Raw genomic sequence first — 26,343 nt, forward strand, 5'->3', positions numbered from 1 at the left:
GTTTGGATACACTTGAGGACTCCTAGATAAAGCGTCTGCTGCATACAGTTCCTTTCCTGGAATGTGAACTATGTCATAAGAGTATCGCATCATCCTTAATTTGATCCTTTGTAGCCTTGGTGACAAGTCGTCCAAATCTTTTCTGGAGAAGATAGGAATCAGAGGTTTATGATCACTCTCTATCTTGAAATGAGTTCCTGTTAGGTAATCCTTAAATTTCTCACAACCCCATGCAATAGCTAAGGCTTCCTTTTCGATTTGGGCGTATCGAGTCTCAGCTGTGGTTAAAGTTCTGGAACCATAGGCAATAACACCAATCTGACCATCATCTTGCTTTTGGCGTAAGGTGGCTCCCAAGCCATATGAAGATGCATCAACAGTAACTATGGATTCCTGGTTAGGATTGAAGATTTTCAAAACAGGATCAGATGACAGTATCTCCTTCCATTTGAGAAAAGCATTTTGCTGAGGTATATCCCAGATAAAATCTATTTTGTTACTGAGAAGCATAGTTAGAGGAGAAAGCACTTCTGCATAATTTGGAACAAAACGAGCCAAGTAATTTGCCATGCCCAACATCTGTTTCAGTTCCTTCTTATTTGTTGGTGACTTATATTCCTTGATAGCAATGATTTTCTCATCATCTGGATGAATTCCTTGGCTATCAATGATGTGACCAAGAAATTTAATTTTGCTTGTTGAGAAGATACATTTTTCTTTGTTCAAAGTCAAATGAACATCCTTCAGTTTCTGGCAAACTTCTCTCAATCTCACATCATGCTCTTCTTGAGTAGACCCCCACACTAGTATGTCATCCATGTGACAAACTGTTACACTTGTGTTTTGCAGAATTTGTATCATTCTTCTTTGGAAATGTTCTGGAGCGGAAGAGATTCCAAAGGGTAGTCTAAGAAATCTGAATCTTCCAAACGGAGTAATAAATGTTGTGAGATAAGATGATTTTTCATCCAATGGGATTTGCCAGAATCCTGAATTTGCATCCAGTTTTGAGAACACTTTAGCACCAGATAAGAGATTCAGTGTGTATTCCACTTTGGGTAAGGGATGTAATTCCTCTAGAACATTTTTATTCAGCTCGATCAGATCCACACAAATTCTCACCTTTCCATCACTTTTGGGCACTATGACAACAGGAGAGCACCACTCTGTTGGCTCAGTGACTGGAGTTATGACTTTTTGTTCGACCATCCTTTTTATCTCGATTTCTGTCTTCTTCAAAAGAAGTATGGGTACTCGTCTTGGCGATGTTACTGCACATGGAATGGCATCAGGCTTGAGTTGTATGGAATAGCATTCCTTCATGAGTCCAAGTCCTTCGAACAGTTCAGGAAACTCTTTTTTCGGATCTATTGCAGTAATCCATTGAACAGCACTGATATTGGGTCCTAAACCAAAGGATATCAAAGCTGGTTTCCCAAGAAGACAGTTTTTCAAGTCATCGATGACATAGATTTCTTCTGTGCATTTCTTGTTTACATAGCTCAGAGGTGCTTCGAACATGCCCAGCACTTTTAACAGAGTGTTATCTGGACCACAGAGAGTTCTATCAGCTGGTTTCAAATTCAATTTCTGAAACATCTTGTGATACAAAGTTGCAGGTATTACTGTATGATCTGCTCCGCTATCTAGTCGAAATTTCAATTTCTTATTCATAATATTGACAAAAACTGTCTAATCCTGGTTTGTTTTGTCTTGAATATGACCCAAGAACGAAATTTTTGAATGCTGGTTTGGTTTCTTTGCTAAACAAACGTTTCCGAAATGTCCCAGTTTCGAACATTTAAAACATTTGGCATCTCTAGCTGGACATAATCTTCTCTCATGTTTCTGCTTGCCACACCATTTGCATGTCTCCGAATGTTGGGAATCTGAAAAGTTCTTGCTCTTTGGTTTATTTTTCACACCAGACTTTTGATATTGAAAGTGATCAGATTTTCTTGAAGACATTGCATGTATAGGAACATTGGTTTCCGTTTCGAGTTTATGTTGTTGCTGCTTGATTGATTCACTAAGCCTAACTTGTTCTACCGCTTTTGTTAGTGTAAGCTCGGCATGCAGTTGCAACCTTTCACTTAGAGGTTTATCTCGAATACCAACAACAATACGATCACATATGAGTTGATCATGCAATTCTCCATAATCACAATGTTCAGCAAGGTTATATAAAGCAGTAATGAAGTTGTTTACTGATTCTCCTTCTTGCTGCACACGTTTGTTGAACTGTGCTCATTCAAAAATTGTATTCTTTTTAACAATGAAATGATCACTAAACTTCTTCACAACAAATTCATAGTTTCCCCTTTCAGTGTCAGCCAACTTGAAAGAAGTGTAAATGTCCTCGCGAGTTTACCTGCTCTTCTCCCGTCTTGGTGGAGAGCCCAGAAGCTATACGGAATCTCTGGAAACGAGTTATCCATCTTGACCAGTTTGCAGGTGTTGAAAATGTAAAATTGTCCGGCTGGTTCATCTGTATTGCTGGAATGGCAAAAGGAAAGTGCTCTGGATCAGTCATGTTTACTTTTCAGATTGAAAGTTCCTTGTAAGTACTGATTTTCATCTACTTGATGTGTATCAGAACATTTTTTTTCTCTGCTGCTACTTTGTTGTCATGGCCTTTTACCGCTGCCACCATGTTGTATTATCACTTTATTTAAATCAAGAAAAACATTACATACACAAACACACAGAGCATATACATTGTTTTGTCAGTTCCCCTTCCCATCCGGATGGCTTTGACTACCCAATTCTTTGGCTGGTGGTGATGATGATTATTACACAGAAAATTCTGGTTTAGGTTATCATGGTTGTAAAAAAATTTGACAAATTTTTCTCACAATTTCCAATAACAAATGATGAAATCGTTAACTTTTAATGGCTAAATTCAGATTTGAATTGATTTTCTTAATTTTTCCTTCTGATCCTTCAATTTAGAGATATCAACCAAAAAGTTCATGAAAAAATTTCCATTATGTTTCCTGGACTTTCCTACATGTCCACAGAAGCAAAATTAAAATTTTAAAAAATTATTAAAATTTTTTTTAATTTATGGCATAAGTGCTGAAATGAACGAGATTTTAGTTTAGCAAATTGAGTTTGGAATCTCACACATTTGAGAAAAAAATCAAGTGCTTTTCATGAACAAGAAATGTTTTTTCATAATTAATAAAACTGTTCCCAATTTGGAACACTGGCCGTTAAAAAGGTTGATAAAAGTGCAAATAGTAATTGATAAAACTGTGCAGCACCACACAGCTCTCTCTAACCAGAATTTTTTATACTGCAACCATGAATAGAAATTGTTTAATGATAAACTAAATTGTAATTTTGCTAACTCTTCCATTTCACAGCACAGTTATTTTCTGTTCACAATATATTTTTTCCTTATTTTTGTGAATACCAATTCTAACCTCTGCATTCTGCTCATGTCTGTTTTCACCCTGAATATTTCTGCATCTGCATTTGTCTTAAGGGCATGATGTGTTCATGTAATACTCATACTCTAGTGACACCATAAATCCGCTTCTTCCCCTTCTTCTAGCATTGAGATCGGGGCAAACCACCACTTTCCAACCCAGGGAAAGCCATTTGGCCAGGGAAAAGCCATTAATGCAAGTCTCTTTCTTTCTTTCAACTAATTCAATTTTTTTACATCACCTGCTCTACTTCATGTAATTTTTATGATAGGAGCCCAAGCAGTTCCAGCCATGTTTGAATGTGCAAAAATTAACAAATACATCTTTGAAATTGGCCCTGGTCTACCAAAGCCAGCAATACTCTTTTGTTCTTTGAGACAATGGCAGTGGGTGAATCTAGGTAGGCAGGAGTGAGGTTACTTTCGAGCTATTCTACTTCCTCTGGGATAGTATGAGAGTAAGCAGTCATTAGACCATCTTTCTCGACGGTTGACGGTCATTACTTTACTCCTTGGATATCTTGTTACATACTCTGATAGAGACCTATCAGTTAGAAATTCTCAGAATATGGGCTGGGTTGCTGTATCTGTTATTAAGTAAGTAAGCAGCTATTTCTCCCAAGAAGTGGGATGGAAAAAGCACACACAAATTTACACTATTCAAAAAACAAATCTCAACACTATATGGGTTATAAATAAATTTCGCTCCAAGAGATGGAAGCAAATACAAAAAAAAATTGGTGGTTCCAACTTCTAACCGCTGGATCATTTGAAAAATGTGAATTAGAAGGAAATTCCATAACAAAACCCTTTGACCAAAAATAATTAAAATTTTTACAAAAATATTGAGGGCCTAAAAATCTCTGCCTGTCAATATAATATCACCGAAGAAGGAATAACCAAACATAAAATAAAAAATAAATAAAAAAAATAATTTTTAAATGTTTATTCTACATTTACCAATGGCAGATAAATGAGTATAATTGTAATGAAACTAAAATAAGAACAGTGTGATAAGACAAACAAGGGCCTTCATACCTGTTATTCCAAATACTCTTGAAAAGATCCAGTGACTCCCTGAGCCTGTTCTGATTGGGATCTTCTCGCAAAACCATGTTAAAGCTGCTGCATGCAGTGACAAAAATGATCGCTGTCACATCATTGAAACACTGGATCCATTTTCTCCTCTCATCACGTTGGCCGCCAACATCAAACATACTAAAAAGAGAAAAATTTCATTGTTTTAACAACAAACCTTGTGCATACGAATGCATATGAGAAAGTAAAATTTGAACAAAATTTTATTCCACAATCCAAATATTAAAATGACGTTTCGAAATATAAAAAAGGTAAGAGGCAAGACAATATGCTTAACTGTGAGACTGTCTAGTTCATAGATTAATACAGTAGTGTTGTTATCTTGAGATTGATTTTAGACTGGCTAGTTACAAGGCTAGAAAAGTGCAAGAGTTGGCAACACATGCATAGCTACATAGATCTAATGCTGACATTGATTTTATTATCTAATCTTTTGATTTTATTATCTAGTCCTTCATAAAAGATAAACGCATATTTTCTCTAGCTCGTTAATTCATCGTAACAGAATAGATTTACAATGATCAATAGCATTGTTTCTTTGTATTTTACGATATTATATAATACTAAATGCCACGAATACATGTTATTTTTATGTATGTTTCAATAAACTGATATGTAGTATGGTCTATAATGATAGGATCTTCACATTTCATAGTATTCACAAAACTAGCATAATGGGTTTCAATATATTTTTAGAGTTTTGGAGTTCTTAGTGATGCTGAATGCTATTAATGTTTATTTAAATTATATTTAAAACTACCTATGGGGAAAACATGCTAATATATGTAGTAAACCAGGCTACTACAAACTAATGAAGTTACAAACGATTGTAAAAGGATAAACATGTCTGAGATGTATTATTAGGGAACTATGGTATAACCAAAGAAAACATTCCAAAATCATTATTGAGGCCTATGAACCATTGTTGCCCATTTCAGGCATTTGCCCGACTCTGATGAATTTTTAAAGTAGCCTATCGTTCAAGTTGGATTCTCTTTGTATGCTAAAGTTGGTGGAGATCAGTCTAAAGTTGCAGATTTGTACAGAGAACAGATACACAGATAGGAAATCAATTATATATATATATATATATATTCAAAATAGTTACACATAGTTTTTAAAATTTAAATTCATTTGAGTGTCTGAATGAAAACTTATACATTAATTTAAATTGTTAAATAAAATAAATAACCAGAATATATATCCCATTTATATACAGGGTGGCCAAGACCTCTACTGACAAACTTCAAGGGGTGATTGTAAGCATAAAGACAAATAACTTTTGCAATGGAACCTTGGGTCAAAACACCACTATTTCATCAGAAATGCTGTTGACAATGGAAGAACTGCCAAGAAAGCAGCAACATATACAGGGTGGTGAATTGGCATAGTGGACCGGCAGCATGGCCTGCATGCTCCCTGGACCTGAATCCACTGAACTACTTTGCTAGGGCCACCTAAAATCATTTGTATATAACACACCAGTAGACTCATCAGCTTGTTGCTGCTGACAAGATTAACTCAGGCCTTTGCATGCGCACCATTTCTTCATTCACCGACACCAGTTCCAACAGTGCCCTCAGACACCACTTTGAGAAGCTACTGTGAGTGCGAACATAGCCTATTTAAACATGATCCTCAAGCATTCCCAAGAGACCTCTATGGTCTGTCCAGAGAATTTGTCAATGTTCATAGACATCCATAACCAAACAGGCCAATTACATTGGTATGTTTTATTCTCTCTGATATCGTCGACCTGCTGTTGTTTGTTGTTTTCTGTGCTTACTCAGTTTTCCAGATGAATAAATGTATTTCGACCCAAGGTTCCATTACAAAAGCTATTTATCTTGACTTGCACGATCACAGCTAGAAGTTTGTCTGTGAAGTTTCAGACCACCCTGTACACTCAGTATATCCCAAATACTTACTGGAAATTCACTTTATCCACTTGAAATCTGGTTTCAAAAATTCCTGATGTCAAAACACGACACCTGAGAATGTCCTAGAGAAAAAAATGCAATTATTTAATCATTTCCAAATTGTTCATCTCTATGCAATGTCATTTTCTTTTTCATTTTTAATTCAGTGACTTCCTCAACCTCAAAACAACTAAACCAATCTAAACTGACCTGTTCTGATGGCGTATAGTCAGGTTTCTTCACCACTGCAACCCTGTCCAAAAAACTTGAAAAGAATAAGAAGAAATCACATAAATAAGTTACAACACAAGACTGAAAATCGCACTACAAAAAATTTCATCAAACTTAAAAATTTCTAGATACGCAGCAGCAGAACACAGGGAACATTTTTTTTTCAATCATGAGGACATTAAATACAGTGATACTCAGAGTTACGTCAGTAACTCATTCAGAGACTGAAGATGTAAGTTCAGGTAAACTTAATGGTAATGTCCCCCCCCCCCCCAGGAGTAGAAAGAAGGTAAATTTTAGGTTTCCCTTTATTCTTTCCTACCTATATGTATTTTTTCATGTGACTGTCCAGGGGAACATTTCTCCCTAAAAATGTGATGCGAAAATTCTTCAAGCGTCATTTAATTGAAAAAAAAATTAGGACTACACGACATAAATGCAGGGTAAGGGACTGTAAGTCCAGGTATCAATTTAATCTCACAAGTCAAATTGTTTTCTTTATTCCCAATGAACTATTAAGTTTGACTGTTGATATTTGTAGGCTGACAATATGAAAAACCATACTTACTATTTGGCGCAATCAATTAGTTGGTATTCATTAGACCTCTCAAATGTGGCTTGAACACCCCTGTCCTTCCATAAAATTTCTGTGTGCTCATAAAATTCCTATGCATCAGAAAATTAAAAAAAGAAATATCAACATTTTTATCATTTGAAATAAATTTAAAAAAAAAAAAGTATACAGGAAGTTTTTCCTGCCATTTTAGCAGCTTCTAAAACTTGTCAAAAAAGTCTGCATCAATTAATTTTTTCCTCACTAACATCAATGATGGACGTTTGCATTTTTCCTAAAATCGCCATGTAACTACATCATGATGAGCACATAGCAGCAACAAAACACGTAACTTCCTGACATACAAAAGACTAATACCAGAAAAAAAGAAATAAGTAGAATGAATTCTTACTGGAGGATAATCAAAGTCTGGATTGCTGGCCACGTCTTGTATATAATCTACACGCCACTGGTTATCTGGATTTTCCAACTGTACAGGCGGTGATAATGTGCTCATGGCTCCACTTATGGTCTATAAAATAAGAATTTTACACATTATAAATAATTATATAAACATCATCCATATTAGTATACTAAAATCGAGATCCCATTAAGAAGTCCTATTTCCACACAGTCCCTTTTTTTCACATAGAAACATTTCATGATTTTCTTCAATTTTCTCATTTAATACCATTTTATTCTATGGCCCCCAGCAATGGCATCTTTATACTAGAAGGACCAATGTTTCATCCTACCTAGAAGAACCAATACGTCATTTTGACCAGAGGTTGATTTTCCCTTCATATTCTCGATTTTGATAAGTTCTATTATTTTTAAATATACATATGAGTGTAGGCAGGCAATAAAATATGATTTTTAGGATTTTTAAAAATAAAATTACGCAATTCAAAATTTTATTTTAAATTCCAAAAAATTTGGAATATTGCATAACCAATAAAAAATATTGATATTGCTGTATGCACGTCATACTATTTTTACATTTTTCAATGGCTTTGTTACATTGAAAACACATTTTCCACTCACTGATTTCTTATCCATTGCAAATATATCAGTTGTTTTGTTATTGCATGATGAAATCTGACATCACTGTCTTTTTTCCGGTACAGTAATGTTTGTTGTTGTTAGCAAAATTCTGATTTCTGAATAAATCAGATTCTCTGTTAATTTCAACTTTACAAGAAGGTAATTAGCCATTCTAATTTATTTTTCTTTTTATAAAGTGACAAAGCATTTATTGAGGCTGAGTTAAATGTTGTAGAAAATGCACACTAGTAAATGAATAATACTCACACAGAATGCTTTTGAATCATCTGTGATCAACACCATACGGTTTAAAGAATTTTTTTTTACTTTGAGAATATTGTTTAATGCATTGAGATTAGTAGAAGAATATTTCCCTTTTTCTTACCCCTAAAACACACACACAATGCAAAGTATTTATGTGCTATGAAACATGTTTCACATAAGGGGGGGGGGGTCCTTATTGAATTTTACATGAAATTTTGTTTCGATTTTATGTCATTAACCTACCAAGGTAGCATGAATCTGCTGCAGTTTTCCTGCAAGTAAAACAGTCATCAAGGGGTCATATTTCTACATGTTTTCAAATAACACCTGTCATTTGCATTACTACATTTTTGGACAAACTAGTATTTTTATATTTCATCATACGTTGGTTGATAAGAATGTTTTCAATTAGCCAAAGCAAAAGCACCTTAGTGTTAGAGGAAATTTTATTTAGAGTACATGATTCGATGAAATATTTGCTGTGCAGGAAAGTGTCTATAACATTATCGGTCATGGTCCTTTCAGGTAAAACTAAAAATATTGGCGAATTTTTTTTTTTTTTTTTTGAGCTTATGATAGTTGGACAATGCAATGTTTGAGTTTTTTTTTGGGAAATTTGTGAAATTTCAACATTCTAAACAATCTGGTTCAACATGAAAATGGAGCATCCAGGATAGAACGTTAGAAGCAAGTTCTTTACCTACCGAGCCTGGGGTGACCACTGATGGATGGAGCCTTCATTTCCCACCCAACCCCTCTGCTTGGAAATTGTTGTATATTGATATATGACCAGAGTTGGTGTGCGGTAAAGTAGTGACTGAACCACTTTGGAAGATGTACAAGTATCATGCATTGATGTCTTCCCAAACGAGAACTCAGCCACCTCTAAACTGGTTCGTTTCAATGATGTTGGAAGAGTTATTTTTTGTGTTCCCCACTCCCAGATGTGTATGTAACCAGAATCACTAGTCAGACTAAATCTGATTTCATCCGTAAAGAGTACTCAACCTCAATTTTTTCAGCTTCGTCCTTAATTTTTGTGCACCAGTGTATATTTTTTCGAAGAAAGCTTTCATAAACACGAATAATGAAATTTTATATGCTATTAAAAGTATCAATATTTACAAAGTCTTTAACATCACAAGAATCTAACAACAACACTTTAGGAAGAGAATTTGTTTTATCCCTCACTCTGACCTACATCATAACTAGAATTTTTTTTTTTTTTTTTTGAGATGATACTGATGCTATGTACTTTATATTCAGGAATCATAAAAATGCTACAAAACAAACAGGATAGATGGAACGGATTTGGGATTCTCGGAGCATGTTAATCCGAAGTAGGGAAATAAATATTACTTAATACTACACAATATAGATTTATCGTGTCGGATAAAATATATAGACTGATTCAAATCGAGGCAAACACTGAGAGCACAAATTGAGGCAAACACTGAGAGCACAAATTGAGGCAAACAGGAAAAGTAATTTTTCTGAGGATGAGTGATTGCTGTAAGAAAAAAATTTCAATACCTTAGCATATAAAAAAAATGTAACAAATCTGATTTAAAAATACAGTTGTTGTTGCTGCTACAATGGAACGCTACATAACAAACATTCCCTGTTAGTGGTAACCTCCCATTAACTAACACTTTTTATTTGAATGAGTTTCTATATAAAATGTGTCCCAAAATGACAGAGCCACCTGTATTTTTGGTTTTTTCCTAAGTATAAATTTATCCTGATAAGAGCTCCTATATAACACCCACACCTAGCATGTATCAAATCTTTATCAGAAAACAATTTTGTGAAAATTTCAAAGGATAAAAAAATTATCGAATATTCTCTCTTAAAGAGTATCTCAAAATAATAGTCACCTAGGTTTATTGGGCTGCCATGCAAATTTCGCTGCATTTGGCAACTGAAAGCTTTCTGTCTCGAACTTAATTTTGCCTTTTTTTTTATAATGAGTAGAGGAAAATATTTAACAGCTTGAGAACAAAACAAAATGTATGAACTGCATTGGAATAAGCTGTCGTTTTGAGCAATTTCAAAATCAATTTGCAGATCCCAAGAAGTAGTTTCTAATTATTTGAAATTGAAGGGACTGTACAGCATCAGAAAGGCTAAAGGTCATCCTCCTGTGTTGATGAAACACCAGAGAAATGTGATTCTACATAAAGTATGTAATTCTTCCATAAGTTTAAGGGAAATAGCATCTTTTCCTGACATGAATGTATCTAAATCTACAGCTCATCACAAAATGCTTACTCATCTGAAATTTAGCGAGCATCATAAACAGGAATGACTTCATTGGGCAAAATATCATATGTTATGGACTTTCAAGTAGCATAAACAGGAATGACTTCATTGGGCGAAATATCATATGTTATGGACTTTCAAGTAGCATAAACAGGAATGACTTCATTGGGCGAAATATCGTATGTTATGGACTTTCAAGTGGCATAATGTCATTTGAAGTGAGGAAAAAAGTTCAATTTGGACGATCCAGATGGCTGGAAATATTATTGACATGATATCAGAAAGGAAGAACTAAGCTACCTTAAGCATCAACGAGGAGGCAGAGGTGTAACCATCTGGGGTGCATTCAGTGCTAGTGGAAAAGTACAGTTAGATGTTATATCTGAATGTCTGAATGCGCAGACATATTAGGAACTGCTGAATCAGTATATAATTCTATTTTTTGAATCTCAAAATAGCTCCACAGATAAATTCCAACAGAACAATGCACCCTTTCCACAATGCAAATTTGACCTGGGAACAGGATTGGTCTGATTTTGCCCAACCCGAAAAAACCCGAAAAACCCTTGAAAAAACCCAACAAAAGAACACCTTAAAACTGCATTTACTCGCAAACATTTTATTCTCCAATGATGTTATTGCATTGTCATACTCTATCTCAAAAGAAATGCATAAATAAATCTGTGTGTTCAATGCTATTTAAATTATATTTCTTACCATTATATTTTAAATGTCTTTCTTTTACAAGTAAAGAAAATAAACATTTTCATGAATGTTTTCTAACTCACAATTATCAATCCTTTTCAATAACACCTTTTGATTTGAGTGATCTTTCACTAATTTCTTTGCTTTTTCACATCCAAGTTTATTTCTCAGTTTTGACCATACTAGTCCAAAAGTAGAAAAAATATGCTTAATTGATGCAGATGTGGATGTAATTGAATGCAGGTCTTCCAAAAATTTGCAAAAGTCTGCATTTAAAATCTTATTTCTTTTTGCCTTGCAGTGCATGATTTTCCATCACTTTTTTACTTCAACTGATCACAGTTTGTGAAAACATTGTTCCTGGATAGAAATCTGTCTTCTATTTGAAAACAAATACAAGTGCAATAACAAATTCTGTATTCAGTTTTTTGATCCATTCTTCAGCAGAAGCTTCTTGTTCCTTAGTTAATCTTTTTCTTCTCAAAGCAAGATCAGTCATACTTGCAAGGAAATGAAATGAAGTTAGTGCTTTTTCAAAGCGATGTGCAACACACTCCTTATACAAAGATAATTCTTTACTTTCCAATACATCTAGCCATATTTCTACTGTCTGTCCAAGAGTACAGCTATCTCTAGGGCTTTACCAATACTCGATAACTGCACTTGCAAGTTGACACATTCTTTATATAATCCTTTGTTATCTAAAAGCATCACAATAATTTTTTAAATTTCTTTATGTTCAATGGATATTTCTATGTATTTTTGGTAATTATGGATGAATGAAGATTCATAAAATGGGCTGAACAGCCAAAAGCAAGGACATGTGGCTGGTATTGGACAATTATGTCACAAAAGTTTTTCATTTTGTTCTCGCTATCGCAAAAATCAGCAAAAACACTTTTATTATCCTATAGTATCCATAGCCTTCTCAGCTATTTCCGCACAGAATTCTGCTGTTTTCTTGTGTGAGCCACATTCTACAATATCTATTAAGTGGGTGCTCTAGTCAGTGTGGATACTCACTGCGATGACGGAGTCAGTATTTGCATTTGACCAACCATCCAACATCAGAGTGAATTTTGAATTTTTCAATTTATCTGCTACTAGCATATCGACAGTTTTATCTGCCTCATCTTATAATGATCCAGGTAATTTCTTCCTATTAGGAGGGATATAACCTGGATGCAAAGCAGTAACCATTTCTCTAAATGCATCACTGTCGGCTATGTCAAAAGGTATATTATTAAAGCATAAAAAAATTCGGATACTTTTCAAGACTAATCTCTGGCAGTCACTTGTTTTAACAATAAATTGTCCCATTGGCATTTGGTTTTTGATATGTTCCAGCATGCACAATAATATTTAAACTTCCACATGTAGAAACATAATCTTCAAGAGGTTGCTTTCTTTTCAATGAAGTAATATTTAAACTTCCACATGTAGAAACATAATCTTCAAGAGGTTGCTTTCTTTTCAATAAAGTAGATGTCTCTTCACTGCATGAAGGTTCATCGTCATCAGTGTTTGATGAAAACGAAAACAAGCAATGAGCTTCAGATTTCTTGCATTTATTCACATGAGCACGAATTCTTTCCACTTTTGTACTAACTATGGTATTGCAAAACTTGCATAAGTCACTTGCCATTTGTTATCAGTTTTATTCACCATAGTCCATTCAATGGACTGTTTACTTTCAGAACCTTCAGTTCTTGGCATTTCGCTGACTAAATTTTACCACCGAAACTTACACTTCTCTCAAAGTAAAATTTTAGAATTTGGACAGTTTACAGTTTATACACATAACTTGTTTAGCTAAGCAGCAGAAAGAAATGGTGAAATGCTGTATTCAGGAGGGAAAACATCCATTACCCAGTCCAGTCGGATTGATCTGTTTCAGAATTTAGTAGCTTACAAATATTTGTTGGGGTTTTTGTTTTTTTAATCACAGTTCTAATAAATGCTATGCTCCTTCTTATCATTTGGGAACAGTGTTTCTCCACTAAAAGTGTTTGAACTCTGGTTACAGTTTACTCTGGCTTTCAGCACACATGAAACCAGCTAAAATTTTTATTAATATTGATTTAATGTTCTATTCTGATTATTATTAATATACTTATATACATAATAATTGTCATAAATTACCCAGTCTATTATATTTATTTACAGCATATATAACTTTCTTTCCTTATGCTTCAATATCAAAAGCCCTGAAAAAAACCCCAAAAACCCTGAAAAAACACAGAAAACACTGAAAAAACCCAGAAAACACTGAAAAAACCCAGGTTTTTTGCCAACCCTGCCTGGGAATGGTTCCTTACGAATAGGGTTCCAGTCATGGACTGGCCCGCATGTTCTCCAGACCTCTATCCAATGAAAAACATGTGGGGCTACAGCAGCACATAAAGTGTATGAGCATGGCAAGCAATACAACCGTGTTTCAGAACTTGAAAGGGCAATCTTCAAAGTGTCAAAGTGTGGTAAGATATTCCTCTACAGAATTGCCAAAAACTTGTTGAATCAATGCATCAATGAGTGTTTGACATTATAAAGAACAATGGAAAATTTATTGGACCTTGAAAATATAACTGAACATGAGTTTTTTGAGTGGCTTTTTTATCATTTTGGGACAGGTTTTGATTCTATTATTTGTTTTATTTTTTTTCCGCCATAAGAAATACAGATATATGTTAAATTATTGTTATAGTTTTAATCCTGTGCAGTCAGGGATTTTCAATTGAAAAAAAATTTTCACTTTGAAAAAAATAAATTATGTTATTCATAGAATATATTGTATGTGGCTTTATCATTTTCGGATGCATATTATTTTACTGCCTATTAATGAACACTCCCTCCTTAAGCTCCGCATGTGAAATAAAATATCCCGGGAATTTACTGGTAACATGGATTTTCGCTACAACCCATTTACATGGCATTTAGTTTATGCCTGTATTGCCCCCCCCCCCACTTTTTTTTCAGAATTCATCACTGGTCGTGTATGTTGAATGGAGGTGGTGTTGGCTCACGATGGCTGGTGAAGGAGCTAACAGTAGTTCTCGCGGCACAAAGGATGGAAGAGGAGGTCAAAATCATCCACCATTATTCCACAACAAAGATGAGACTCTTTGACCGATCTCCGTCCCTCCTTTTTTCCCCATGAGGAAAAAAGTTGTCATGCAGGTAATAATCACTAAAGCAACCTCCCAATCTTGCACATGTAAACAGGCCTTTAGTGGACAAAACTTTCGGTCCCAAAGGTGTCCATTATCAAGAGGTTCTACTGTAATTGCACATATAGCTTTTCTGTTTTACATTATATTTCTTTTAAAAACGCATTTGTAAAATTCGATTTTCTCTCTGGAAAGCCATTTCCCATAAACAAAATATAATCACATAAGAAACTGCATTTTTTTATAGAATATACTCTTCATTCAATTACTTGCATGAATCAGCTTCCGGCATTGGACATGACATTATTGACATTTATACAAAAAATTTATCAGTTATACTCACAAGAATAGCATCACGGATATTCTTTTTAATGTCTTCAATTTTCTGTTTTCTTTCACTGAAAATAAAATGGCAATCTCTAGTACTAAAGAATTGGAAGAACATTAATAATACAGCAGCTAAAGTATTTTTCCCATGTTTATAGGTAAAAACCAAAATAATGTTAACAACTTTGATGTATCTCATTATGATAGAGCAGGGGTGGCCAGCAACTGGCCTGGAAGCCTGGAACCGCATAGCAAGGTGATTTTGCTCAGGCCTCCAACTATATATATATATATATATATATATATATATAAGAAAAATGCGTATGGAATCGACTTTTGGATCATTATTTGAGTTATTTGTTTCAACACCAGACCTCCTGATTAACTGTTTAAAGGCCAATGTTCTATAAATGTAAATTTGATATTTTTTTGGCATTTTTCCCCCATTTCAATTAAAATTCACCAAAATTTAAATTTTGAAGTAAATTGAAAATTATTTTCTGTGTTTCTAACACTTGATATATCAAAGTAAATAAATTATTTATTTATTTTTGTACTGTTACATGTGAACAAGCTATGTGAGCAGGACTCTAGAGATATCTAATGTGCAGTGCATTGCTTTGCTTCAATTTCTCCATTCCAACCCCAGGGTGTTTTCATCATTCTGCATGTGTATAGGGGTGAATTCTAGGTAATATGACACAGAGGAATGTGCTTTCTGGGGTGAATTGTTTATATTTATATTGAATGAGTACCTTTTTATTTTTGCATTCTTAGAAATACATGTTTTTATGAACCACAGACTAATCAAACCCAGACAGCAATCCTAGATAGTCTTGTTATATTCAGCTGTATGTAACCATGTCCAAAAGATATCTCACATTAGAAGAAGCTGTAGGATATTTCGAAACTTTTTGATATATATATAACGAGTAGAATATTTATAACTCACAGATACATGCCAATTACATGCTATTGAAAATGGGCACATCAAAGATGAAGATGTTATTGTTGAAAATGATCTAGAGTGACAACAATATTCCAACTGATGTATGGATAGGGAAATGCTGAAATGCTATATATATTTTGCAACCAGGATTAGTGTTCTTCAAAAGATGTAGAGCAGAAAAAGGACAACACTCATGTGAATGTTTCAAGAAAAGGCAAGACAGTTTTAAGCAATCCAATAAAAAAGCATTGCATGGGATAAAAAAAAATTCTTCCTGGAATCCAATCAAAACCCCAGCTTTGGATTCTATTGGAAAAAATTTGCCATATGACCATTATAGCATGCTGGGAAATGCATTCAGAGTTGCGAGAAGTGGATCATATTTCGTATTTGGAATTCCGAAGAGAAGTGGCAAGAACCTTCTATGAATGAAGGAAGGGTTAATTATTCATCCAAGTCCAAGTTGTCAACTAAAAAAAGATGCCAAGTTATCTGATGGCCATTATATTGTGCCTGCGATGCAAGGACGGGGTGCGGTTTGGCGAAAAACACTAAATGCTACCAATGTGACAAACGGGTCCATCAAAGATATTTTCCTTCTTTTATCATGGACATTAGAAAAAAATTGAATTCTCTGCACTCATTTTTAAGTTAAAAAAATTGGTATGTGTTGTGAATTTCAATTTGTAGTAGAAAATAGGAAATTTCGTGTGATAACTGTACTCCAGAAATAAAAAATCGTGAGAATATAGGCGATACCAATTTCCGCTCTCACCTCTCTCCAAGTACCAATGTACCAATGTTTCATTCATGGAACATCATGGAAGACAAAGAAAAAAATTGTTTTTCTTCCAATTTCAAAGTTGATCTATGTATAGGCATGCAAAAGGACCTCGAATTCAAAATTTCAAAACAATAAATGATTTTGTTTATAGTTCAGCTTTTAAACAGTTAACAAAATATTTACATTCATTACTTCTAGAGGTGAAAGAAATTTACTGTGTTCCAATAATACTGCCTTTTGAAACACACCAGTTTCTTGAATATGATGCTGTTTTCTCATTACCGAAATAAGAGGGTTTCAAAGGAGTCTAGATATCTCCGAATTGCCAAAATAAAAAGGCATCACGTTAGGCAAGATATCTCATCAATGCCGCTGCAAGGTAAAATTAATTAGATTTTTTTCTCAAATTTTTACTGTTTTTATTTAATGCTGTGGGGTCTACCAGGGTATGTGGGCACAGGGGTAAGTGTGGCAGCAGGCTGTAATCCAAGGGAGGCCAAAGTATCAATCAGTCAATCATAGTCTTTTGTGAAGTTGATCACATTCGTCAACCTGTTTTATATTCAGGGCGACTCACTTGTGCAAGACACTGTTTTAGCATTCCTACAGCATATAAGGCTTAAGCCTCACCAGTAAAATGACTCCGAAAACTTGCAGTTGTCTCACCAGCTAGATGAAATGCATCAAAATTACAGTTTTCTCTGCGAATCATTCATCCAATACATTCATAGTTTTGATTTAACATTCAAAATCTTTTTTTTTTAATCTTTAAGCAATTATTTTTTTCCCCTTTACCCTTTAATATAAGCAGTCTCTAACTTCTGATCCCAGTGCTAGGTTCCATGATATAATTCATATTTATGTCTAAGTCGAACACAAAGTTTCAGAAACTTTTTGTCCAATTGCCCCTTGTTCGGAAATTTTTTTCTCATCATCCCCTCAACCAACTCCCAACTCAACTCACAGGATCCTATGTTATACCTGTAGCTTCTACAGCCCTCTGGAAAATTCAGTCATCTCTCAGGGGGTGATATTCCCACTTTGGGAAATGTTGGTCTAACCTAGTGATGGGCAAACTACGGCCCACTTAGAGGTTCTATCTGACCTGCTGCAGATTTCAAAATATTCTAGAAAATTTTTCATTTTCAATGTTTTAAAACACTGAAATTTCATTGTTTTGCATATGGAAAATATAGTTGTGAGAATTTAAATAGAGGAAATTGATTTAAAAACTTTTGCATATGCAAAAAAATGGAACACACCCTAATAAATATGCATAAAGTTATTAAATTTACTTATTTATTTTTAACAGTTTCAAAGGATAAATCATTGTCTGTCATTTGCAATGAAACCGTGGCAGTCTTCAAAGAATGCAACATAGTCTACTCCTCTTCACTTCTAAGCATAAAAATTCCAATTATGAATAAATGTCTGAATATATCTGGCCTGCCAAAATTTCCTCTTTTAGTTTTTTGGCCCACTTTTAAAAAAGTTTACCCATTACTGGTCTAACCTAAGAAATGTTATCCAATTTCTATAATAAATCGAATACTTACTCTTCACTGTAGCCATTTACGTGAAGAATTTTCATTTGCTTTACTATTGTGCTTTTTCCAGACTCACCAGCACCTGAACCAAAACACACAAAAGAGAAATATTATTCAAGTTTTTTTTTGTTTTTTTTTTGAAAAATAATAAATAATGATAAACTAGATTCACACTATACATGAAGTTTAAGCTAAAAAAATCTAATAGCTTATATAAATGATGGCCATGAAAGCCTCACAAGCTATGTGAGGCAACACTTTGTTTTTGTATCAATAGAGTATAGAGCAGGGAATGATAAATCAAGAAATAAATCAGGGGCCTATCAAATTTATCAGGAGAACATTTTTTGTTTCCTCTATGAGAACGAGTACATAAAAAATGTTGTTTTTCTCTGTCATTGTTCTTCTTTTCCAAAACAGTGACTCCTTTCAATTTCAGCCATTGCCACAGTGGCAGTTGGCTGAAGTTGGTTTACTGTGGTTCCCAACTTTTATGCATGAATGCGAATTGATCTCCCCATTGTGGCTGTGGTGGTCGAGTGGTTATAGTGCCGGACTCGTGATGCGAGGATCCGGGTTCGAACCCCACAGTGGTGGTCAGCTGAAGTTGGTTTTCTGTGGTTCCCAACTTCAAGGCGCAAATGCGAGCCAATCTCCCCGTTAAAAAGTCTCGCCACAGAGAGCAACAGTCCTACAACGGTAAATCATTCAACCATAACACTTCACTCATAGTTAGAAAAACTGGGGGCAGATGACAGCACTACACATAACAAGCATTACACAGAAACAAAACTTTACGTCAGGTTGCACTACACGTACACGCACATTCCCGCATGTACCGATTCGTTAGGGGTTCGTTGGGGGGTTCTGCGGGGGGGGGGGGGTGCATGTGTGGTGTAGCAGTAGTAGGTAGGGGCCTCCAAAAAATGGCTCGGGGATCCATGATGTTCTTAAGTCAGCCACCTCGTTGGGCAATTTGCCTGTTGTGGCGTTGTATTTGTATTTGTAAAGTCTAGCCAGAGAGAGCAACAGGTCTACAATGGTACAAATACTTGATCATTGAACTTCACTAACTTCACTTCTGAAACATAGATGACAGCACTGAAAAATCAGATACAACACTGTATACGCACTCAGACATACACTCACATTTCTGGCAAAACTCTCTCGGTAGTAAATTGCCCATGGCAATAGACACTAAGTGGTGCTTGGTTTGAAAGAAGGAAAAGGAAGACTCCTTCTCCAATGTTGACAGAAACTTAGAAAATTCTGCTTGCCCTTAGCCTCCAATTTGGTAATTTTTGAACAGGGCTGGACAAATCCCAAGGGCTAGATCACAATAGCATCTAAAAAATTGGTATTGGCACCTAAAATTGTCTTTGTGTAGTTACTAAATTGCAGGCTGAGAGCAGCATAAAAGGTTTGGGATTCATAGCAGCATATCTGCAAACATGAAAAAAGGGTCATTATGCCCTGAAAAAAGTCAAAAGAACCATCATTTTGGACGTTTTACTCCGGGTGAACATTTTTTAGCATCTGAAATTTTTCACAGTGCCTAGATTTTTTTTTTTGCGATATACGCACTGAAAACTGAATTATGTTTCATAATACTTTATAAACAAAATTAGTAAATATTTTTCATTATTCAAAAGAAAAACAAATTTCTTGATTATTCTCCAATTTTTACATCCAGGAGAATATTCTCAACTAATGTCTCTAAACCATATATATAAAAATATAGTATTATTCAGCTTTAGTCTTTCACCAAGTGGTCAAATTTTTAGTAGTTTTCAGATGAGATCCAGTGATTTGCATTACCATATTTTTGCCAAACTAGTATTTTTATTTCATCGGTCAGTCAGAGAGAATGCTTTTTCAATTAGATGAAGTGAGAACCTCTATATTAGAGGAAATTTCAAGTCATGATCCAACAAAATATTTGCTGTGCATGCAATAAAAGTGTCAATAATGCTACTACCACTACTTTACCAACCCACCAACTCTGATTATATCGCTATACTGCAATTTACTGAAGTTAATGAGTCGGGTGGGAAACGAAGGTGCCATCTATCATGGTCGCCTCAAGCTTGTTAGGAAAATATGTTTTTAAATATATTCTTCCACCGGTTCAAACCTGGGACCTGATGGCAACCTTCACAGTGGTAGACAAGCATCTTATCACCAAGCCACTCTGGTGCTTCTATAATGCCAGAGTGGCTTGGTAGATGCTCTATTTCTAAACCGGTCATGGTCTTTCTCTAGGTAAAACTAAAAATATCTTGGCTGATTTTTTTGTTTCAAACTGATGAAATAGATGAAATATAGGCCATGATGGTTAAAAAAATCAAGAAAAAAACGATAAATGGAAAAAAAATGGATAAAATCATTGAAAATATAATTACAGACATACAGTCAAATCTCAATAAGTCAAATGTGCAGTGGCTGGCAAAAATATTTGAGTTATCGTTAGTTCGACTTATCAGAAATTCCAGAGTGGGGTAAAGTAAGATTTTGAAATCTTTACAATGCTATTTATTGTATCAGTAAAATATATATGTCTCAAACTACTTTGGAAGAAGAAATTCGAAAAGATGAGTGATTTAATTTAATCATATTTCATTATTTAATGAGAAGATGAAACTGATGTATGCATAGTGCTTACATAAATGAAAAGAATTAAATAGCATGCATACAGGATCATTTTTTGTCAAAAAATGCAATTATTTTTGAATGTCTCTCCATTTTTTGTCCTTTCCTGAGATCACTTTTTGCAAGCAGACAAACCAATCTGCTAAACCCTATAGCTAAATGCTAAATTCTGTTGCTAGAAACTAAATTATATTGGTAGATGCTCTATTTCTAAAATTTCTCTTGTTCCCAAAAACTTAACTTATATAGATATTCAAAGTATCGGAGTTTGACTTATCGCAAATTGACTGTGTATATATATATATATATATATATAAATGAACTAAAGATAATCATTATTTAATTTTAAAAAAGAATCAGCTATCTTGAACAAACCAAGAGCTACTCTTTATATTCATATAAAAATGCTCAAATGCAAAATTTATTGTATAGTTCCTCACAAATCACAAATTGATATTATTCATAGTTCCTCACACACACACACAGTGGATAAAAAAATTTATACCAAACTACTGTATATTTGTCTTCCCATGCAAAAATTAAATCGTGCTGGACATGGTTTGCATACCTATAGCTAAAATCTTCAAATGAAGACTAATCTAGACTATGGTTTCTAAACAATCATCCAACTCATCAACAATGTTTACAATGCTTGAACAAGATATTCCATCACTAGCCAAAAGGATAGGCAAATCCTAGGCACAAGGATGTCATGGCCATGAAAAAAATTAGGATTGATGATGCCTGCCTAATGATCATTAGATTCGAGTCTAAGAGTGACATAAAACTTTGAGAATTTATGTCAGCATGCATCGGTACTAACATGGAAAGGGGTCACAAAATGCTTGAAAAGTGAAACTTTTTATTTTATTTTGGGAAAATTTTCCTTAACCCTAGATAATTAAACATTCACCTAATAGACTACTGACTCCTGCCAGTTTTACGAATTTGAGATGTTCCTTTTGCACTCACACCACCTCCCTCACAGTACCTTCATAACTAGTAAAGCAAGTTTATATATATATTATTTATTTATTTATTATTATTTATTTATTAAAATATTATAATACTTCTCTTAAGTTATGCTAATTTTTTTCAAATAAATAAAGGAAATACAAAAATATACTTGTTTTTAATTCATAGTCTACGAGTCGAACAATTAGTTACTGAGTACCACTGATTTAAGTTTAGTTATCTAGGGTTAAAAAAATAATATTTGTCTCAAGAAATTTTTGGCTGGCACCTGATTTTTTCCTCAAACCATTGTTTGATGCTGAACCTACTATGAATATAATTCTCATTGATTCGTTTTGGAAAGGATGACTATTATATGTATAAATTATGGCTATAAATATATAATTCTGATAAGATAATATCGGAGAAATTATGAAGCCTTTCTTTAAAAAAGGGGGTTATACTATAAGTATGACATCTAGCGATATGTAAAAGAATGTACCGTAATACTCTTTGAAATTAATTTGTATGCAATAAAACTTTAATAAAAGTATTGAACTTTGTATCAGCTAATATAATGAATGAATATTTGGCGTCAATGCATTTACATGAACCATTTTTCTCCGGGACAAAAAATGTTTGGCTCCTAAAAATTTTTGCTGGCACCTACATTTGGTTGAGCCCTAGATTGAACTTATACATATAGATAATTTACTTAAGTTAGTTTTGTATGGCATGTGCTTTTTTCCTCACTCATTCCCAAATGTCTCACACTATATCTTACTCAATGAATTCTTTTTCAGTGTTTGTTGATCTTTTAAACTCATAATTACATTAAATCATATTTTTCTCAACATACCACAAGATTGACATATAAAACTAGTGATATAAGACCTGATTGCAATTTATCAAACATTTTAATTAGGCTATATTGTATTTGAACTATTTCTGTCATACAGTTTGCTGAAAAATTCTTTTTACATTCATCTTCCAATGATGAAAACCAGCCTATAACTTTTATGGAAATTATAGGCTACTTCCTTCAATATAAATGGTTCCCAGAGTAAAAATTAAATCAATGATGTTCATATTTGACCAGAAAAGAAACAAACTATTTTAGTTATTTAAAAAGCCATATTATTATTATTATTCCAACTAATTGTTTTAATATATATTTTTTTTGGAAAACAAGGAGGAAACTGTAAGGATGATTCTCTTTATAACCTATAATTATAGGCCACACGGTTTTTCTAACATAGAAAAATTTAGCTGTTCATTAATTTTTGGGTGCTGATTCCAGATCTGACCTTAAAAAATGGGACATAAAGTCTAGTTTTTTTGTTCTATGGTGTTTAGTTTTGAATATCTTTCAAATTTTACATATTTAGGCTATACATGTGAAATGATACTAGAAATCATACTTCTGATTTTCGCCATCTAAAACTTGGGGAGTACCAACACTGACTTTAGCTCTAATTGCAACTGGATTTTCCTGCTTTTCATTGAAAGAGAAACATGTGCTCTATGTTTATGCTCAACTCTTTAGTCAAAAAATGAAGCTAAGCCAGTGTTGCAGATGCATTTAATGTTCCAAATAAGTTTTACTGCCACCACTTCACATTAAATATTGGGGCTGATCATAGATGTATGCAAGGGGTGCCATGGGGGTTTGTGCCCCCTCCCAAGATGATCAAAAATTAAAATATTTTTTATCTTTTCATAAAAAAATAAAATATGAAAAGTCTAAATAAGAAAAGGCAAAATATCAGCTATTTTAATCAATTTCTGGTTCAACTCAAACACTTTCTGAAGGTTAATAACCAAAAAATTATCCGGAAGAAAATCCTTGTAAACCCCCCAAAACTTCTTGACCCCCTCCTAAGTCAATCTTGTGTAGGCCCCTTTGTCCCGGGGCTGACGTAAAAGATTATAAAGGCTATGGACAAATCTGGCCCAGGTTTCTCACACAATAAATAAAAGAACCATTTTCCGAAATTAAACGACACAAAACTAAAAGACGAGGCAATTTTAGGTCCCGAAATAAGGAAAATATCAAGTGAGAAATTTTGTTCTCACATAGAACTCTCAATGGTAATCATTCACATCTGCAATGAAGAGGTTTTTAGGGAACCATGAAGAGGGGAAAATTGCCAACAGCTTGTTCAAGACCTGCTCTGTTTACTTTTTTTTTTATTTGCAAAAACAGAGATAAAATACACTTTAAAGACAAAACAAAACCACATAGAAAAGACATGAACACATATTTAACCATATTGGGCGCTAAGGGACACTGGTCCTTCCAGGCAGTCCTATGAATTAAAATGTAATTATATTTTGCTGTCATATATTGTGTTAGTAAATGAATTGTAATTTTTGTACGAACAGAGCAGGGTATTTGATTGATTCACAGAAATAAATTCTTAATTTCTTTCACTGATAACCTGGGAGGAGTCAGTGATGAACAAGGAGAAAGGTTCAACTAAGATATTCGAACTATGGAGGACGCAGGTGGGGCCTGCGTCCCACCAATGATGAGGGATAACTGTTTGTTTTTGCAGAAAGAAGACAACACGATACATAACAGAAAGAAACTAATTATTTTCATAAAATACTAGAAAAATGTGCATAAATTTTGTTTTGTGTATCTGTACTCTATGGATATCATATGTATGCGTATGAAGAAAACAAAAATTAATTATTTTATTTGTTATTTCATATATAACAATGTATGAATATGATAAAATAACTATCATAATAAATATATTATAATTTATTAAGAATATGCCAATTTTCTCCACTTTCAAAGTGTGCAAGTTTTTCATTGTGTATATGTATTTCAAAAACCGACCATCATGCATAGAGAAAAACTATACATGATGGAGATATTTTACACATTCATATTTGAATTCAATACCCCAAAGTTAGTCTTAAAACACTTATTCCACTCATGCTAGAAAACAAAATTAAAAATTGTTGGCCAGTGTAATTGATCCCAAAATAAAAATGTACCCCTAAAAAATAAGTGTCAAATCATATTTTGATCTTTATTATGACCTATGGGTGGATTATTTTAATTATTTGTGTATAAAAAAATGTAATTTATTTTACATTATCTTTAGGAAAATATGAGTTAGGTGTTTCTATAGGTAGACTTTTAAGACTGATAGAAAAAAAAGAATTCTCGTCTTAATTTCTCCTTTGATATAACAAACGTGAAAAAAAAAAACATATTTCTATTATATTTTTATAATCATCATGTTGAAAATTAAAAAAAAGATTTTTGAATCCAATCAAAAATACTTCTCTTGATACATTTGCTACAGAAAATGTTGCTCTCAAATATTTTGGACAACAAAACTATCATAAGCCATAGTCTTGGTTTTTAAAAGTTTGTTTAAAAGGTTCCCAGAGAATTCAACCAAAAGAAAAGTTTTTGAGTTATTTCAAAGAAACATGTAGACATTATTATTTAGTTAATTAATTCTTTCAACTCATTATTTCCAATACATTTCTTTGAGAAAAAAAATAGAGGAAACTATATGACTATATGAGGATGATTCATTATATTTTCAATCCAAAAATTAAATCAGCTGTTGGCCACTGATATGTTGTGCGGTTAGATTCTTTTTTTAATTATTTGTCTAAAAAAACTGAAAATTATGCAATTAATATCTGGATGTGATGAGAAATGGGTATTTCTGTGTGAAATTTGTGAGATTGTGGTTATTTTTTCTTCGATATAATAAGTGTAAATTATTAATAAGGTGAAAAAAATCACCATATTAGCCTATTTTTTAAAATAAAGAAAATTATTCTGCATAAAATGATTCTTTTGTGGCATTCCCTGCAGCAAACTTTGCCAAATCAACCAGATAAGTGTGTATGAACTACAGCAGCAGCTTTCAAAAGTAGGTTGTGGGACCCCACACAGGGTAGATAAATTGATCCTACAGTAAAGTTCAATAATTAGTACCCCTACTTAGATTGAATAATATTTTTTTAGTTGTTTCAAAGGAACCTATAGATATTATTATAATTATTTCTCATATTACTGATCATGATTTCTTAGAAAAAAAACAGTAAAAGCTCTATATGAGGATGATTCATTTAATTTCATTATCAATCAAGCTTCTCACTGTGCAGGTCTGGGTTCGAATCGCAGTTCGGGCATGGATGTCTACTAACCTAATACTAACAAATTCTCTGGACGGATCATGCTGATCCCTTGGGAATATGCGAAGATCACGTTATTATTATTATTATCATGAAACAAAAACTTCTCTAAACAAATGGGGTAATTATAGTCAAATCAGCTTTTGGTTATTAACGTGATGTGACAGAATTTTTTTCTAATTATTATTTTTTCAAAAGAGTGTATGTCTGGATGAGAAAATGGATGTTTCTAAGAGGGAATTGTGAAATTTTAGAAAATAAGAAGAGGATTGTCATAATTTCTT

At 33.6% G+C, this 26,343-nt stretch overlaps 1 protein-coding gene across 1 annotated transcript in view; it reads right to left on the reverse strand.

Annotated features, from left to right (window-relative positions):
- Galphas (G protein alpha s subunit) overlaps positions 1-26,343 on the reverse strand; it is a 45,729-nt gene that overhangs the window by 14,629 nt on the left and 4,757 nt on the right. The window contains exons 2-8 of the mRNA XM_089251391.1: positions 18,293-18,365; positions 15,020-15,074; positions 7,647-7,766; positions 7,250-7,347; positions 6,661-6,715; positions 6,460-6,533; positions 4,472-4,651 (exon numbers count right to left, since the gene is read on the reverse strand). Of these exons, the coding sequence (XP_089107517.1) occupies positions 4,472-4,651; positions 6,460-6,533; positions 6,661-6,715; positions 7,250-7,347; positions 7,647-7,766; positions 15,020-15,074; positions 18,293-18,365 (655 nt within the window). The remainder of the gene's footprint in view (positions 1-4,471; positions 4,652-6,459; positions 6,534-6,660; positions 6,716-7,249; positions 7,348-7,646; positions 7,767-15,019; positions 15,075-18,292; positions 18,366-26,343) is intronic.

Source organism: Pholcus phalangioides, unplaced genomic scaffold, assembly GCF_987345545.1.
Source record: "Pholcus phalangioides strain wild (caught in Gottingen) unplaced genomic scaffold, Ppha-v1.0 ptg000024l_1, whole genome shotgun sequence".
NCBI classification, from domain to species: Eukaryota; Metazoa; Arthropoda; class Arachnida; order Araneae; family Pholcidae; genus Pholcus; species Pholcus phalangioides.